At 37.5% G+C, this 19,743-nt stretch overlaps 1 protein-coding gene across 1 annotated transcript; it reads right to left on the reverse strand.

Annotated features, from left to right (window-relative positions):
• Positions 1–5,472: 5,472 nt before the first annotated feature.
• Positions 5,473–8,802, reverse strand: LOC128222557 (von Willebrand factor D and EGF domain-containing protein-like). Its single transcript, XM_052931626.1, has 5 exons — positions 8,695–8,802; positions 8,238–8,447; positions 7,662–7,826; positions 7,001–7,212; positions 5,473–6,257 (listed from the first exon to the last, which is right to left on the reverse strand). The coding sequence occupies exons 1-4, from the start codon at positions 8,738–8,740 to the stop codon at positions 7,004–7,006; spliced, it is 630 nt and encodes a 209-aa protein (XP_052787586.1). The 5' UTR covers positions 8,741–8,802; the 3' UTR covers positions 5,473–6,257; positions 7,001–7,003.
• Between the last annotated feature and the right edge of the window lie 10,941 nt (positions 8,803–19,743).

Below are 19,743 nucleotides of genomic sequence, written 5' to 3' on the forward strand. Positions count from 1 at the left end.
ATAGGTGTTCCATTAATAAACTATTAACTCATATTTGACATATTTTATTTGAAAACTAATCGGACTCACTCCTGGGAACCTATGGTATTGAAAGTATTTCAAGAAGTGCGTTCACATCTGCGCCCGAGCACAACGAAACACAAGGATGACACACAGAGAGAAGACACTGGTTGGGTTGCTGGAGAGGGGACGGATGAGGATGGTGAGCTGCTTCGTCTGGATTCCAGGATATAAGATTTTCTTTCGGGATCCATGTGTAACGACAATGACGAAAGTATGCTAGCACCGGATGACGGTACCGACGACTGGTGTAAAACAAGCTGCATGAGCCTGTTTGATTCAGACATAATTCAGGATCATGTTCTTACAGTGCGATCAATGGAAATATCTGAAACAGATGTGGCCTTTGCATAAATTTGCACGTGAACAAACAAAGGGTGGGAAAATAAACATAATAAGATACAGGTATTTTAAAGATGGGCGAAACGTGTGCAAGTCAGCTTTTGCTGAGATTTTCGATCTCAAACTAAAGACATTAAGAGCAATTCAGGAGCATCTAAATGAAAATGGGCCCGTTCCAAGAGTGCATGGAAACACCGAGAGATTGCCTCGCATTGCAATTAAATATGACGATGTTAAGTTTGTGGTAAACTACCTTCTTAATACTGCATGAACAGGCGGTCTCCCCCAGCCTGCGGCTCCGAGGGCAGCGATAGGGTCGCGCCTATATATTTATCATCGGACAACACAAAACATGGCCTTCATTAAACATATCAGAAAGAGGCCGATAAAGCCGCTACATGAAAGTTGGGCATCACCAGTTTTAAGGACATATGGAGGCAATGTGTACCACGCATCAGGATAAGTGGTCCTCGTGACGATGTATGCCAAACATGCGAACTACTGCGAAAGTTGACGCCGTCCTAGAACAGGACAAGTTGAATGCATCATCTGCCTTCGTAGAGCATATGGAGGTATCTCACGTTTAAATAGTCAAACTAATCTTGTCGAGGGTAATAAAAATTAAATTCATGTCAAGTATTACATTTATAAAATCATTTTTTATAAGAAATAAACGTCTGTCAGTTACATACATGAAGTAAGATAACTTTTTGAAATAGTTTTAGCATTTAAGGTAATCGATATAGCAATTGAACAGTTCATCAAATAATTTATTTTTAACACATTAGTCATGTCTTTGTTTTAAATATGATTGTAGGTCGCACGTAGGGAAAGAGAGGTGTACAGTAAAAGACACTAACAGAAGCCGCAGACGAAATGTCCTCGTACGTCAGGGCCATGAGTCCAATTCCCTTGCTCAGCTGTCCGGATATAGTGCACGTGAACTTTACTTTTAACTGTAGCCAAAACGTTACTATACCGCACCACAATCGTCAAATGGGACCTCTGTGTTTCATCACCGGTCGAAAAGTGCACATATTTTGGGTTGGAAGCGACACAGGAAAACTATCTGATTGACGAAGACGAATAAGTTTCAGCGCAATTTAGCTTAATTACAATCATCATCATCATCATCATCATCATCATCATCATCATCATCATCATCATCCATCATCATCATCATCATCATCATCATCATCATCATCATTATTATCATCATCATCATCATCATCTCATCATCATCATCATCGTCGTCATCATCATCATCATCATAATTTATCATCATTTATCATCATCATCATAATCATCATCATCATCATCATCATCATCATCATCATCATCATCATCATCATCATCATCATCATCATCATAGTCATCATCATTATTATCATAATCATCATCATCATGTCTATATAAAGCGTTATCTGTATTACTATCAATCACAGGGCCGGACGGAATGGAAACGCATGGACCGAATTAAGTAAAAAGCATTCTGCATTACTGTCTTAAACAACAGAGTTTTGGTGAGAGTCGCTGTGTCATTTATGCAGATAAATGTGGAGGTAGCCAATAAATGCAATGTGAAACAAATAATATGAACTTGGCTTTTTTATTCATTTTTAATAATTATAAGAGACGTATATTGATGACAATCATAAACTTAAATGTTATAGTGTAACTATACATACCGAGTTGAATGATTGGATGAACTTTTATTGTTAACTATATTTTATTAAATGTATACGTTCGTGTGTATATTGCTTCAGGACAAAATAAGTACCGGTACGTACTGGCATACATGAGTTGGAGGATTAAGATGGGTCTGCACGAGGAAATACTGCTACTCATGCAAATTCCAGGTTATACAAGGTAAACAAGTTTACTATATGTTTTGATAATCAATTATAAAAAATGAAAAAAAAAAAACGCTACGGTGTTACTGTCCCTACGAAAAACTTTTCAAGTTGATTTTGTTTATAACTCTTAATGTGTGTAAATACTTAGCCCAAGTACTGTTAAATGAACTGTTCATATTTAGTTCCATTCAAAAGCATTAGGTGCCTGGTAGAAAGCGGGTTTGCCACCAAAAAAAACTATTCCACGGTGCGATGTGCGCAGTCTTGCGCAGCTTGCGGACGTAGTCGACAAATCCTCCAAAAACAACGATCCCGTGCTGTACAAGAAGACAGACGGCCCTGAACCCTGGGCGTTGTACTTTAAATTGTTACTTTTTCTACCAAAACACTTGCACTTTGTATGTAATAAGTATGAAGAACATTAATATCTTAGTATCTTAATAATTAAACAGACGAAACCAAATTGAATGTTAAACCTGCAGCACGATGTTTTGCCGGTTCGAGGTATTCAAAAATACCACTCGTTCCGTTTCTGCAATGCCGACTCTTCCGCTGTTTATGTAAAACGGACATCCGGAGAACCCGAAGCATGAGTGCAGCTCATGAAGTGGGCCGCAGTCTTACCTCAGGGAATGCCACACATAGTAACGCCTGCCGGTCTTACTGCAGAAATACTACGTTACCTGAGGAGGCACGCGCGCCAGTATGTGCCACCAGCGGGCAGTGATTCAACCTGTCCCGAAGAATAATTTGGCAGTTTGATTTCATAGTCATTTGTTTCGTAATGACGAGTGATTACGGCTGTTTGAAAATATATTATTTTAGTTACATAATACTTTGCATCTGTATATTTCACATAATTGTGCATATTTTTAAAAACTGAATGCCGATTTGTTTTCAAAAAATATTCACTTTTCAAACTAATGAAACACCTCAAAATATGCAAAAATAGTCCCAAGGCCCAAAATCGCACGGCGCGGCCCATATGTTACGGGGTAAGAAGGTGAACCTATATAAGATAAAAGGGGCGCAGGAAAACATATTCAAGTTAGAGCTTCATTCTAACCAGTGTCTAGCGTATCTGTACTATAAACGGACGTTACTACAGAATCAGTCGCTTTAACCAGGGTTTCATCAAGTGATGTTGAAATCTCACAACCTGTTCTTATACATTATGCCACAAAATAATTTGGTGATTAACTTATGATTGGCTCCGATTAGGACTCCGGTTACAGATAGGAGCTATTATCAAAACGAAATATATTTATTTTCGGATAGGAGATAAGTACGTTTAACTTTTTCATTTTTAATTGCGGTTTACGTCCCTTAGAATGATATTTTGTCAGTTTACATAAATTATCAGCTAACTGAAACAATGGACATTTGAACAATGATAAAGGTTCCTAAGAGGAAGATTTGACAAAATGCGTTTTTACCTCGTTGGAAACAAAATCAATCTCGTTGACCAAAATTGGCCTGATATAGCATAAAGCAAAATTGTGATTAATGATGCTACTATGTTGGTTGTGTTTCGAGGATTGTGTAAGTTCTTTATAGACAGATACACAAAAGAATCATGCTCCCGCTTTCCGTTTCCGAACAGTGACTTTCCTGTACCTGTATATTGGTTCATTGTGATCACAATTCGTATACCCTGTTATTATTCGTTAAGCAGTGATTATTTGAAGGTATGGATCAAGTTAAGGTGTACCTTGTAGACGGTGGTGAGCAACGTACTTTCCCAAGCTGATTATTGTGTTTCTTATGTACTATTTTGATTCCTTTTTTATTATTTTTTTAGTTCAACCCAGGTTCCATCTTTCAGGTTGCAACTCCACACTGAAAAGTGTGACTCGATCTTTTCTTTCAATAGCACGCCGCATATTTCAAATGTTTATTTATTGTTTGATCTGATACATTGTCATTAGCCATGTGAAATTTTAAAAGTTCTTAAAAGAAGCATCATGTAACGAACTTCAGTATGAGTTAACCGTCTGTCAACTACTACATGTTTCATCTCCTTCTGTTATCGTAATAGATCCTGAGTTACAAAATTTTAAGATCAATGTTCAATTATGTCTATAATGGGAAAGTTTTATAATGTATCACTATATATAATCGAAAACGACGTTATCTTTATTTGTGTTTACTAACCAACTTATCACGCATAGAAGTAACTGCCACAAAAAAAAAATGTTATCTCTGGACGAAACAGCCATGTCTTCGACGATGTGTCATTATGATAAAGATTTTGTCAATGTATGAAGATTATATACACAATTTATCGTTAACAACTAATTTTGTATCGTACATACCATTTAGTATGTGAACAGCTTGTTCGGCCGACCTCTTTTATCGAGCTGTATCAAATTGTCAAATTAATGTCAAAAAGGGCGTATATTAACATGTTTAAGCACTCCGTGGGCTCGTGTTTAAGTGAACTTGAGTTTGACTGACCCTTCCATTGTCGATAAAATTTGTTCGACACATTGTCGACATAACAGGTCGCTAAACATTATCATACCATCATTATACACGTTTATACTGTCATATAATTCTAAGATTTCTTCGTATCTATAAGTTCTTTTCCTGATATTTCTTTAAAAAAAATGCATTTGTGAGCGACTTTATATGAACTTGGGACTCTACTAGCATTGGTTTAAAGAAACACTATCTTGAGTGAAAGGCTTAAATATGTGTATATTTGCAATTCCAATGGAAACTAAGTTTTGTGACAACAATTTGATGTACTGGAAAGGTTCTCAAATTCATCAATTTGCGGCGCAAATGTCATTCACGAGTTACATGTTTGCCAAAAATTCCGTCTTTTACCGATTGTGATAATGGGTTTATTTTTTTCAAACACTTCGACACACCTGTTCAGAATTTACTTTTTAAATGAATCGGAAATGCAAACTCGCCATACAGTAAAACTAGGCACATTCTTCCACACACTTCCATGTAAGACATTTATTCTCATCTTAAGGTAACATTTTAGTTTTTTCCCGACCTGTTGAAGTAAATTTCGTAGTCCTGTGATTTGTGTTTCTTAATTACGGATATTCTTATTTAGATTAAAGAAAAAGTCAAAAACTGTGAAATACAAGTAATGAATATTTCAATAGTAATTTAAGGAGATTGACCTTATTGAATGGATTTTCGCTTAATCCCACGGCTCTTGCATTGAAGCATGTTATCACGAAATAGCAAATAATTTCCATAAATAACAGTTATTTTATTTCTTGTTATTTTCTACAATAAAAACAATGACACTTACTGGGATTTGTCTACTGTGTGTAATTACATGTAAGAACTCAAGCAAAACAAAGCATTTTGAATAATATATTGCCTATGAATAATTCTACAGCAACACATTCAGCACCTGTGTTTGCATCAAATAATTATAATTTCATTCCAGTGTCACACATAATAAACAGAATTGTACATAGCAATAAAAGATTATAAGCTAAAGCCATCACAATACATCCAACATTTAAAATGCTTGTATCAGATTATATTTCCATTCCAAAGTAAAAAGTTATATATCAAAATGAGCATAAGCATTACAGTCAAGAAAAAGAAATAACATATATTGTTACCTAATTTAATAATAAAAAATTAATATGAATAGTCTTCAGAAAAAGGGAGAAGAACGACAGGTGGACTTATATTTAACTAAGCTATACCAATAACCTTTACATACACACAAATTAATTCATCAAAAGTAAAATCGTAGAATAAAACAGTTTATCATTTTTACGTGGTATCATCGAAGTTTTCAACATACATAGAATGGTAAGTTTGACGACAGGATGCTTGTTGCTTGTTTGTTTTTAAAATTCAGGTACTTTATTACTGCGATGCATGAATCGCGGCAATGGCATTGCTTTGTGGTTTGTGCCTCAACGGATATGCACGCGAATAGAGGATATTTGTAGATTTCAGTGTAAGAAGTGTTCTTTCTTTTATATGTAAACACGTCAGATGGTTCGATAACACCTGCAATTAAATGTACAGATGTAATGCATCCATTAAGAAACTAAATTATCTTGCAATTTGGTGAACCTTGTTTCTCGAATCTAAAATAATTTCATAAGGAATAAAGTAACGGAAACTACAAAGATAAGTCCAGTGGCAAAATAAAATAATTAACGAATACAATGTTTGAAGGTATACTGCTTGTGCTTGACGTACAGTGAACGAGGGAAACACACGTTACGAACAACCCAGACAAAGAATCCTCTTTAATCCTCATTATTTTTAAATACACAAAATTACCTTGAACTTGTCGTGTATGTGATAATCTTCATTATCAAACTTTTAAATGATATAATAATCTTATCATCATTATCAAAATCATGAATCAATGCCATTATAGGATACTCTTCATTATCAAGTTTACTAAACTATAAAATGATGGAATAAGAACATTTGTTTTTATATTTAAGATTTGATATCTCACAGCAAAATTCAAGTAAAACTATTTTGACTGCTTACAAGTTGCCTAGCGCGAAATGCAAGCAATGTCGTTACTTTGTTTTCTCTTTTTCAAACAATTACAAATTAACAATGAACAACGGTCGAAGGAACACATTGACCAAATAATACTGATTGATTATGAACAAAGTGTGCTATGGACATAGATAAATTGTGGAGTAATTCATATTTTCTCAAACTGTTATATGCTATTTCAATTTGCAATTGTCTGTTTTTAGTGTTTTACAACATTACATTATACTTACGTTTTATAGTATCCAGTTAAACCAGTCACACGCCCACAGAACAACAACGCTCAATGCTGCACCTATTAGGACGCCAGTACTTTTCGGTTTTCTTTGAGAGTTATTTTTAACAGGAGGTTCTGGACTTCCAAGCGCACTGGGGCTAGTAGCTGAGTTTGGTGTTGTTGTTGTACTGGTAGTTTTTACGGTTGAAGGTGGAACAGCAGAACTGTCTGAAAAATAAGAAAAACACAATCGTCTGCGGTTTTGAAATACATGCCCACTACAAGAAATATAAAGTGCGCGTCGTTTATATATTATGGCTCGTTTATAATTTAAAGTGTATTAAATATATCACAGACGAGCGTAACCAGCGCTGTAATTTGTTCCATAAAAATAAATTGATAACAATTTTACAGTCTGACCTTTTCTGTTTTTATCACGAAAGTTAGCCTCATTTATTACCCGTATGCCAGGTAAAAAAAAACTAAGTAATGAATATCATCTGGCCTTAAATTAAATGATTATAAATCTGAAATCTCAAGAGTAGGATGCAAGCAGTAATCTTATATTTCATACGGATATCAGTTTGAAAATAATACCAGCTTCAAGAGACGTTCAAGGGAAAGAAGTGCTTTATCTATCTGATTTTTTTTAATATATATTTTAGACAAATACTTACTAAAACAATAGTGAGTATCCGGTGGTAATCCCGTTAAATTGTACACGTAAAATGAATTGCAATTCTGCACTTGAATAGTATTTTGCACTTGGCAGCATTGTGTGTCATCTGTTCTAATACATACATCAACATCTACTAGCCCTGATGAGTAGCTTGGTAGCTGTCCTGAACAATATATATTCAAATGCACCATTTCATAAAATAGAAAATGACGCTCCATTTGTAATGTTATACACTTTAATGCATTTACTAAAGTTTGATTCAGTGTAAGATAGCAATTTATCTTACCTTTTGAATAGTAAATATTTCACTTCACTAATGGAGGCGCAACTCGCGAAATATATATTTTTGTTCTCACTCGGTGAAATATCTTTCATTAAAACAAACATACATAGTATGCTCGTTGTAAAGGTCATAACACCCATTAAACATGAACTATTCTTATAATGAACATTCTAAATGAAACTGTATTTACAATTTAAATTAATTGTGTAAGGATATAAACATAAAATAACAAATACTTTTTAAACGGACGTAAGTGTAATCTGTCCAGCAAAGGCTAAATAATGAGGATACCTTTAAGCCAGGCCTGCTTTTTTGCCCCGCATTGGTTAGTCACATTCGGACAGCTCGTAGACATAACACCTGACAGTGTACCGGTATACCTATACCAGCCGGGGCTCAAATGTAATGGGGGATTTGAAATTCCGGTGTTGTCCGTCAGGAGACTGCTAGAATTGAGGTTTTTAAATGAAGTACATCCATCACTCTGCGCTCTAGCGAAACCTAAACAAAAACACGAAATATTATAGACCATAGCTAAACAATTTTCTTTGTTGTTTATGTCGATCCACTTAGTTGTATGAATACTATTAATAAATAGAACATTCATAGTAGCCTGACATCCACTTTTAAATGACTTCACAATAAAATATTATCCGCGTTGGTATACCACTTATCAATAATATTCTATTTTCAAATAAAATTGTATTTTCTATAATTTGTAAATGCATTTTAACACAAACAACTTTACCAAACGTAAAACATATGAAGGTTAATAATGTTATATATTTATCCATTGTAGTTGACGTATGAGTTGCTGATATTAACTGTCCTTCTACTGCATTGACAGATATTCGTATTGCTTATGCTGGCTTTTGAAAGAAAAGCGTGGGGATTTTATCGTATATTTAAACAAGCTCCCTGTTATCTAAAGATAAAACAGTAATAAATGAGTTTAAGTGGAAATATTGATATATTGATGTCACATACATTTTTTAGGTGTGCAAAGTTCATACGTCACTCAAGTTACAATGTTTAAATGTTATATTGTATGTGTTGTTTTGAATTTTAATTATTACATTTTAACTCATTCATTGGCGTGTATTTCTCTCCAACTTTGTGGTCGGTGTTGAGCGGCAACTGTAAAAAGTTACCCTGTACTGCATGCATATATCATCAACACTATAGTATTAATTGTTTTATGTTCATTCTGTATTATCGAATACGTTTACATAAATCGTGTATGTCATTGCGGACACAGTTTCACTTATCATTCCTGTCAGAAATTGAACTTGACGTAGCCGTCTGTATACAATGTTCATACATTTATGCTTACGAATGAAGATATTTCTTATGTAATGTATTTTTTAGAAATAAATATTTAAAAATGACCATGTTCAAATGGGCTAACATTAAATATCGTCATATATTTTTCATCAACCTGATAAAATAATTCACGTCGGAAATCTTATTCATAACATGTAACAGGAAGTTAGTATTCCAAATGAATCATAAGGTCGGCTTATTTCAAGAAAAAGCGGTTCAATAAACTAACACGATGGTACACTGGCAAGTCCGAATGGTTTAAAATAAGCATATCAAAGCATTTAAGCTAGAGCACAGAAACCAAAACCTTGAAAGAAAATAATAATTTTATACATTTTGACCGAAAAAGGAGGCTGTTATGTGAAATATACAAATATATTGTATACCGGCAGCCTCAAAACAGCCCAAACAAAACGGCAAAAAAATAACCAAATGAGTTAATGCTTAAATGCTTAAATTATACACAGCGGAAAAAGGATCTGAAAATTAAGAAATTTGTCTAACACAATATTTCCACCATAAAAAAACGTATCGGCTGCTTATGATATTTACACCAGCAATAGGTACAAGTCGTTTCTTTGATCTTTACACCAGAAGTGATCACACGCATATTTATAGTGTTTGTCTCTGATCATAACATCGTAAATAAAATAACATGAATTCTGTCTCTGTCCTTTAGAACAAGTAATAACATGTAGTCGGAATCTGATTTTTTACACCAGCAGTAAAAACAGATGTCGTTTGTCTCTGATCTTAACACCAGTGGTAATCTCATGTAGTCTGTCTCTGGCCTTTACACCAGCTGTAATCTCATGTAGTCTGTATCTGGCCTTTTCACCAGCTGTATAACATGTAGCCTGTCTCTGGCATTTACACCAGATGTATAACATGTAGTCTGTCTCTGGCCTTTACACCAGCTGTATAACATGTAGTCTGTCTGTGGCCTTTACACCAGCTGTATAACATGTAGTATGTCTCTGGCTTTTACACCAACTATATAACATGTAGTCTGTCCTGGCCTTTACACCAGCTGTATAACATGTAGTCTGTCCCTGGCCTTTACACCAGCTGTATAACATGTAGTCTGTCTCTGGCCTTTACACCATCTGTATAACATGTAGTCTGTCTCTGGCCTTTACACCAGATTTATAACATGTAGTCTATCTCTGGCCTTTACACCAGCTGTATAACATGTAGTCTGTCTCTGGCCTTTACACCAGCTGTTTTACATGTAGTCTGTCTCTGGCCTTTACACCAGCTGTTTAACATGTAGTCTGTCTCTGGCCTTTACACCAGCTGTATAACATGTAGTCTGTCTCTGGCCTTTACACCAGATTTATAACATGTAGTCTATATCTGGCCTTTACACCAGCTGTTTAACATGTAGTCTGTCTCTGGCCTTTACATCAGCTGTATAACATGTAGTCTGTCTCTGGCCTTTACACCAACTGTATAACATGTAGTCTGTCTCTGGCCTTTACACCAGATTTATAACATGTAGTCTGTCTCTGGCCTTTACACCAGCTGTATAACATGTAGTCTGTCTCTGGCCTTTACACCAGCTGTTTAACATGTAGTCTATCTCTGGCCTTTACACCAGCTGTATAACATGAAGTCTGTCTCTGGCCTTTACACCAGCTGTATAACATGTAGTCTATCTCTGGCCTTTACACCAGCTGTATAACATGTAGTCTATCTCTGGCCTTTACACCAGCTGTATAACATGTAGTCTGTCTCTGGCCTTTACACCAGCTGTATAACATGCAGTCTATCTCTGGCCTTTACACCAGCTGTATAACATGTAGTCTGTCTTTGGCCTTTACACCAGCTGTTTAACATGTAGTCTGTCTCTGGTCTTTACACCAGCTGTATAACATGTAGTCTGTCTCTGGCCTTTACACCAGCTGTATAACATGTAGTATGTATCTGGCCTTTACACCAGCTCTATAACATGTAGTCTGTCTCTGGCCTTTACACCAGCTGTATAACATGTAGTCTGTCTCTGGCCTTTATACCAACTTTATAACATGTAGTCTGTCTCTGGCCTTTACACCAGATTTATAACATGTAGTCTATCTCTGGCCTTTACACCAGCTGTATAACATGTAGTCTGTCTCTGGTCTTTACACCAGCTGTATAACATGTAGTCTATCTCTGGCCTTTACACCAGCTGTATAACATGTAGTCTGTCTTTGGCCTTTACACCAGCTGTTTAACATGTAGTCTGTCTCTGGTCTTTACACCAGCTGTATAACATGTAGTCTGTCTCTGGCCTTTACACCAACTGTATAACATGTAGTCTGTCTCTGGCCTTTACACCAGCTGTATAACATGTAGTATGTCTCTGGCCTTTACACCATCTGTTTAACATGTAGTCTGTCTCTGGCATTTACACCAGATGTATAGCATGTAGTCTGTCTCTGGCCTTTACACCAGCTGTATAACATGTAGTCTATCTCTGGCCTTTACACCAGCTGTTTAACATGTAGTCTGTCTCTGGTCTTTACACCAGCTGTATAACAAGTAGTCTGTCTCTGGCCTTTACACCAACTGTATAACATGTAGTCTGTCTCTGGCCTTTACACCAGCTGTATAACATGTAGTATGTCTCTGGCCTTTACACCAGCTGTTTAACATGTAGTCTGTCTCTGGCATTTACACCAGATGTATAGCATGTAGTCGGTATCTAGCCTTTACACCAGCTGTATAACATGTGGTCTGTCTCTGGCCTTTACACCAGCTGTATAACATGTAGTCTGTATCTAGCCTTTACACCAGCTGTATAACATGTAGTCTGTATCTAGCCTTTACACCAGCTGTATAACATGTAGTATGTCTCTGGCTTTTGCACCAGCTGTATAACATGTAGTATGTCTCTGGCTTTTACACCAGCTGTATAACATGTAGTCTGTCTCTGGCCTTTACACCAGCTGTATAACATGTAGTATGTCTCTGGCTTTTACACCAGCTGTATAACATTATTCTGTATCTAGCGATTACACCAGATGTATAGCATGTAGTCTGTATCTAGCCTTTACACCAGCTGTATAACATGTAGTCTGTATCTAGCCTTTACACCAGCTGTATAACATGTAGTATATCTCTGGCTTTTACACCAGCTGTATAACATGTAGTATGTCTCTGGCCTTTACACCAGATGTATAGCATGTAGTATGTCTCTGGCCTTTACACCAGCTGTATGACATGTAGTATGTCTCTGGCTTTTACACCAGCTGTATAACATTATTCTGTATCTAGCCATTACACCAGATGTATAGCATGTAGTCTGTATCTAGCCTTTACACCAGCTGTATAGCATGTAGTCTGTCTCTGGCATTTACACCAGCTGTATAACATGTAGTATGTCTCTAGCCTTTACACCAGCTCTATAACATGAAGTCTGTCCCTGGCCTTTACACCAGATGTATAACATGTAGTCTGTATCTGGCCTTTACACCAGCTGTATAACATGTACTCTGTATCTGGCCTTTACACCAGCTCTATATCATGAAGTCTGTATCTAGCCTTTACACTAGATGAATAACATGTAGTCTGTATCTAACCTTTACACCAGCTGTATAACATGTAGTCTGTCCCTGGCATTCACACCAGCTGTATAACATGTAGTTTGTCTCTGGACTTTACAATAACTCTATAACATGTAGTCTGTCTCTGGCCTTTACACCAACTATATAACATGTAGTCTGCCCTGGCCTTTACACCAGCTGCATAACATGTAGTCTGTCCCTGGCCTTTACACCAGCTGTATAACATGTATACTGTCTCTGGCCTTTACACCAACTGCATAACATGTAGTCTCTCTCTGGCCTTTACACCAGCTGTATAACATGTAGTCTGTCTTTGGCCTTTACACCAGCTGTGTAACATTTAGTATGTCTCTAGCCTTTACACCAGCTGTATAACAAGAAGTCTGTCTCTGGCCTTTACACCAGATGTATAACATGTAGTCTGTATCTGGCCTTAACACCAGCTGTTTAACATGTAGTCTGTCTCTGGCCTTTGCACCAGCTGTATCACATATAGTCTGTATCTGGCCTTTACACCAGCTGTATAACATGTAGTCTGTCTCTGGCCTTTACACCAGCTGTATAACATGAAGTCTGTCTCTGGCATTTACACCAGATGTATAACATGTAGTCTGTATCTAGCCTTTACACCAGATGTATAACATGTAGTCTGTCTCTGGCATTTACACCAGCTGTATATCATGTGGTCTGTCTCTGGCCTTTACACCATATGTATATCATGTAGTCTTTCTCTGGCCTTTACACCATCTGTATAACATGTAGTCTGTCTCTGGCCTTTACACCATCTGTATAACATGTAGTATGTCTCTGGCCTTTACACCAACTGTATAACATGTAGTCTGTCTCTGGCCTTTACACCAGCTATATTACATGTAGTCTGTCTCTGGCCTTTACACCAGCTCTATAACATGTGGTCTGTCTCTGGCCTTTACACCAGCTGTATAGCATGTAGTCTGTCTCTGGCATTTACACCAGCTGTATAGCATGTACGCTGTCTCTGGCCTTTACACCATCTGGCCTCTGGCCTTTACAACAGCTGTATAACATGTGGTCTGTCTTTGGCATTTACACCATCTGTAATACATGTAGTCTGTCTCTGGCATTTACACCATCTGTATAACATGTAGTCTGTCCCTGGCCTTTACACCAGCTGTATAGCATATAGTCTGTTTCTGGCCTTTACACCAGCTGTATAGCATGTACGCTGTCTCTGACCGTTACACCATCTGGCCTCTGGCCTTTACACCAGCTGTATAACATGTAGTCTGTCTCTGGCATTTACACCATCTGTATAACATGTAGTCTGTCTCTGGCATTTACACCATGTGTTTTACATGTAGTCTTTCTCTGGCCTTTACACCAGATGTATAACATGCAGTCTGTATCTGGCCTTTCTACCAGCTGTTTAACATGCAGTCTGTCTCTGGCCTTTACACCAGCTGTATAACATGTAGTCTGTATCTAGCCTTTACACCAGCTGTATAACATGTAGTCTGTCTCTGGCCTTTACACCAGCTGTATAACATGAAGTCTGTCTCTGGCCTTTACACCAGATGTATAACATGTAGTCTGTATCTAGCCTTTACACCAGCTGTATAACATGTAGTCTGTCTCTGGCATTTACACCAGCTGTATATCATGTGGTCTGTCTCTGGCCTTTACACCATCTGTATATCATGTAGTCTCTCTCTGGCCTTTACACCATCTGTATAACATGTAGTCTGTCTCTGGCCTTTACACCATCTGTATAACATGTAGTATGTCTCTGGCCTTTACACCAACTGTATAACATGTAGTCTGTCTCTGGCCTTTACACCAGCTATATTACATGTAGTCTGTCTCTGGCCTTTACACCAGCTCTATAACATGTGGTCTGTCTCTGGCCTTTACACCATCTGTATAACATGTAGTATGTCTCTGGCCTTTACACCAACTGTATAACATGTAGTCTGTCTCTGGCCTTTACACCAGCTATATTACATGTAGTCTGTCTCTGGCCTTTACACCAGCTCTATAACATGTGGTCTGTCTCTGGCCTTTACACCAGCTGTATAGCATGTAGTCTGTCTCTGGCATTTACACCAGCTGTATAGCATGTACGCTGTCTTTTGCCTTTACACCATCTGGCCTCTGGCCTTTACACCAGCTGTATAACATGTGGTCTGTCTTTGGCATTTACACCATCTGTATAACATGTAGTCTGTCTCTGGCATTTACACCATCTGTTTAACATGTAGTCTGTCCCTGGCCTTTACACCAGCTGTATAGCATGTAGTCTGTTTCTGGCCTTTACACCAGCTGTATAGCATGTACGCTGTCTCTGGCCGTTACACCATCTGGCCTCTGGCCTTTACACCAGCTGTATAACATGTAGTCTGTCTCTGGCATTTACACCATCTGTATAACATGTAGTCTTTCTCTGGCATTTACACCATGTGTTTTACATGTAGTCTGTCCCTGGCCTTTACACCAGCTTTATAACATGTAGTCTGTCCCTGACCTTTACACCAGCTGTATAACATGTAGTCTGTCTCAGGCCTTTACACCAGCTGTATCACATGTAGTCTGTCTCTGGCCTTTACACCAGCTGTATAACATGTAGTCTGTCTCTGGCCTTTACACCAGCTGTTTAACATGTAGTCTATCTTCGGCCTTTATACCAGCTGTATAACATGTAGTCTCTCTCTGGCCTTTACACCAGCTGTTTAACATGTAGTCTATCTCCGGCCTTTATACCAGCTGTATAACATGTGGTCCGTCTCTGGCCTTTACACCAGCTGTATAGCATGTTGTCTGTCTCTGGCATTTACACCAGCTGTATAGCATGCACGCTGTCTCTGGCCTTTACACCATCTGGCCTCTTGCCTTTACACCAGCTGTATAACATGTGGTCTGTCTCTGGCATTTACACCATCTGTATAACATGTAGTCTGTCTCTGGTATTTACACCATCTGTATAACATGTAGTCTGTCCCTGGCCTTTACACCAGCTGTATAGCATGTAGTCTGTCTCCGGCCTTTACACCTGCTGTATAGCATGTACGCTGTCTCTGGCCTTTACACCATCTGGCCTCTGGCCTTTACACCAGCTGTATAACATGTAGTCTGTCTCTGGCCTTTACACCAGCTGTTTAACATGTAGTCTTTCTCCGGCCTATATACCAGCTGTATACTAAGTGGTCTGTCTTTGGCCATAACACCAGCTTTATAACATGTAGTCTCTCTCTGGCCTTTACACCAGCTGTATAACATGTAGTCTGTCACTGGCCTTTACACAAGCAGTATAACATGTAGTCTGTCTCTGGCCTTTATACCAGCTGTATAACATGTAGTCTGTCACTGGCCTTTACACCAGCTGTATAACATGTAGTCTGTCTCTGGCCTTTATACCATCTGTATAACATGTGGTCTGTCTCTGGCCTTTACACCAGCTGTATAACATGTAGTCTGTCACTGGCCTTTACACAAGCAGTATAACTTGTAGTCTGTCTCTGGCCTTTACACCAGGTGTATAACATGTAGTTTGTCACTGGCCTTTACACAAGCAGTATAATTTGTAGTCTGTCTCTGGCCTTTACACCAGCAGTATAACTTGTAGTCTGTCACTGGCCTTTACACAAGCAGTATAACTTGTAGTCTGTCTCTGGCCTTTACACCAGTTGTATATCATGTAGTTTGTCACTGGCCTTTACACCAACTGTATAACATGTAGTCTGTCACTGGCCTTTACACAAGCAGTATAACTTGTAGTCTGTCTCTGGCCTTTACACCAGCTGTATAACATGTAGTCTGTCTCTAGCCTATACACCAGCTGTATAACATGTAGTCTGTCTCTGGCCTTTACATCCGCTGTATAACATGTAGTCTGTCTCTGGCCTTTATACCAGCTGTATAACATGTAGTCTGTCTCTAGCCTATACACCATAGGAGTGACGTAAGCAACTGTAATTGAATGTCTATATCCTGGTTTAGGACTCATCTACATATGTCTGATAAATATATTTGGCATAATAGTGAACAAGCATGTACCTGTTTTCATTATATTCAATGAATTGTTGAAATCATATGCCTTAATATTATAATATTTTGAGGTTAACAAATAGGTTGATGATTTCTAACCTTTTTTAACGTTATCAAAACGGGTAGTCTGTATTTCAATCCCAAGTAAGTATTTATATAGTTGTGCAAAATCATACAAAATATGTGATTTTAACTATTGCTTAGATGAATATCGATAACATGTTGAACTTGCCAGAACGTTATTCTGAATGATAGTTACTGATGGACAATCGTGACAAGAAAACATGTACAATAAAATGTATCGCGTGTGAGAATACAGAATGCTATAACTCGAATTTTGTTTAAGGGAAGAAATTCCAACACAACCATCGAAATGCATACAATTGTTATTTTCTATTAAAGTGAATTACAATAGCGACTTATATTTCTCTGTTTCCTTACACATTAAAAATAACAAAATATTGATAGCAGCAAACACATCACTTGTATAAAAGGAAGTCTTGCAAGTCTTACAGGTGAAAATAACACCTAACAGGTGCCTGCACACAGACGCGTGTGGAGATAAAGCTTTTTAATGTAACATTAAATCAAAAAATGCATGTCTGTGTGTCTCCTTGAATAACAGTGCAATTGGTTATAATTGAGCCTCCTGGTACAATGAACGACCCATAAACTAGTACGTTATCGAAGATAGCATGTCGTTTCGAGTGTGCCCTTATTTGTTGTACTTAATCAGATTTCTGAGTTATCTCTGATTTTGAAGATCAAACTTGGTGCATGTAAATACAAAAAAACTTTTTGATGGTACATATTAAGACATATAAAATAAAGATACCTTTGATTGAAGTAGTTTAACACTTATGTTTTATTGACTTAATTTTTAATCTCACAGAATAAATTTGAATAAATCCAATTCAATTTTTTTTCTAGCGCTTGTGCAATTTTTCACAAACTTGTTACTTTTTAAAAGAAACAAAAATCCCATATCAAATATGGCCGTATAAATGAAGAAAGATCTGGTGCATTCGACAAAAAATAGCGTCAGGCACTGTTTCGCCGTTAGGCTAGGTGCATGGCGGTATTTTTCTCCTAGTCGACTAGCGACCTTTTTCCATTTCATAAAGCCCGGGTGTCTTTGATGCGTGACTCGTTATTCCAGTTTAATTGTGTCTTATATGCCTCTGGTAAATAGAAGTGGTTCATGTGATGCATAGCCCTCGTTGCCAATGTGACGTGGCTTATATGTCGATGATAAAAAGCATCGGTGCCTTTTACTCCTAGTGTTTGTTAAATTGTGTTTTATGTTTTAATGTCCGGCCCCGTTGTGGTAAATGCGTTTCTCTCGATTTCAGTTGTTATGTAGCCTGGAAGGTACAATATCATGTTTGGCGATCAGTGTCATTTGTTCTGTGCTTTGTATAGTGTAAAATCGGGAACGTTTGTGTGGCCAGTGCCAGTTATTCTTTGGCGTGTAGAGTGTAATATCGAGAACCTTTGTGTGGCCAGTGCCAGTTGTTCTGTGTTTTGTATAGTGTAAGATCTGGAACGTTTGTGTGGCCAGTGCCAGTTATTCTGTGGCGTGTAGAGTGTAATATCGAGAACCTTTGTGTGGCCAGTGCCAGTTGTTCTGTGTTTTGTATAGTGTAAAATCTGGAACGTTTGTGTGGCCAGTGCCAGTTATTCTGTGGCGTGTAGAGTGTAATATCGAGAACCTTTGTGTGGCCAGTGCCAGTTGTTCTGTGTCATGTAGAGTGTAATATCCGGAAACGTGTGTGACCAGTGCCAGTTATTCTGTGGCGTGTAGAGTGTAATATCGAGAACCTTTGTGTGGCCAGTGCCAGTTGTTCTGTGGCGTGTAGAGTGTAATATCCGGAACCTTGTGTGACCAGTGACATATGTTCCGTGGAGTGAACAGTGTAATATCGGGAACTGTATGTGGCCAGTGCCAGTTGTGTTGTAGAGTGTATGTGTTGATCTCGTTTAGTACGTGACGTTGCCCTTGGTTCAAATCGTTGTGTGGTATGTTTGTCCTTTGGAAGAATATAGCAATCGTTGCAAATTATACATGTTTTCTTTGAAATCCGGCCCCATTGACGTATATTCGTGACCATCGCTAATGTTTGTTTTCTTCATATCTAAAACCCCATGCCGTTTATACGTGGTCATTGGTGCCAGTTGCATTGTGCCATGATTGCCTTTATATCCTGTATCCGTTGACTTTTCATGGTCATCGTTAAATTGGTAATTTATGAATGCATATGTATTCAGGTAAATGTGTACATCTTTCCTGATCTTTTTATGGACCGTTCATACGTCAGCAGTACTGATATATTCCATCTGTTGAACTTACAATACATGGTCCGTTTCCCAGATGTTTACTCACACATCTACACGTTTGGTCAATATTGAATTTACTATAACTAGTTTGTCGCTGAATCCTGGGTTTTAAGTAAATGCAATACGAGATAAAGAAAGATCTAATTTTCTAAAATTGTTTGTGTCTGTTTGCATTTTGACGTTTTGAAATTAAGTTGTTTGAAATAAAGAACGTATCATTATCGTTTTGCTGTGACCTCGTAAACAAAGTTCTGCATAACTTAAGAGGTAATTTAAGTACCGTTGGGTCAAGTTATCTTACATTAAGCGAAGTGCAGGTTTTGATAGCACGTCAAATAGTGTTTTTTTTAATACTTGAAACCTAGTTTTCGAACATGTCTAGACAGAGAACTGAGTAATCCTAAAATTAGATAAACGGAATAATTGACTTGTAAACACACACTTATCATTATTTATATTTGTCTAAACTAGTAATATCATAACTTGCTTGTATCCAAATGCTCTTGTTTTGATCAGCAGAACAAGAGGCACAAAAGAGATCTAATTTAATATAATATTTAAAGGCTCGC

This window comes from Mya arenaria, chromosome 16 (genome assembly GCF_026914265.1).
Source record: "Mya arenaria isolate MELC-2E11 chromosome 16, ASM2691426v1".
NCBI lineage: Eukaryota > Metazoa > Mollusca > Bivalvia > Myida > Myidae > Mya > Mya arenaria.

Bases quoted from the DNA above. Each gene is read 5' to 3' on its own strand.
- LOC128222557 (XM_052931626.1), bottom strand. From the start codon at position 8,740: ATGGATAAATATATAACATTATTAACCTTCATATGTTTTACGTTTG. The intron at 8,448-8,694 runs GTAAAGTTGTTT...GTTTTTGTTTAG, and splicing joins CTTCATATGTTTTACGTTTG to GTTTCGCTAGAGCGCAGAGT. The intron at 7,827-8,237 runs GTATCCTCATTA...TATATTGTTCAG, and splicing joins AAAGCAGGCCTGGCTTAAAG to GACAGCTACCAAGCTACTCA.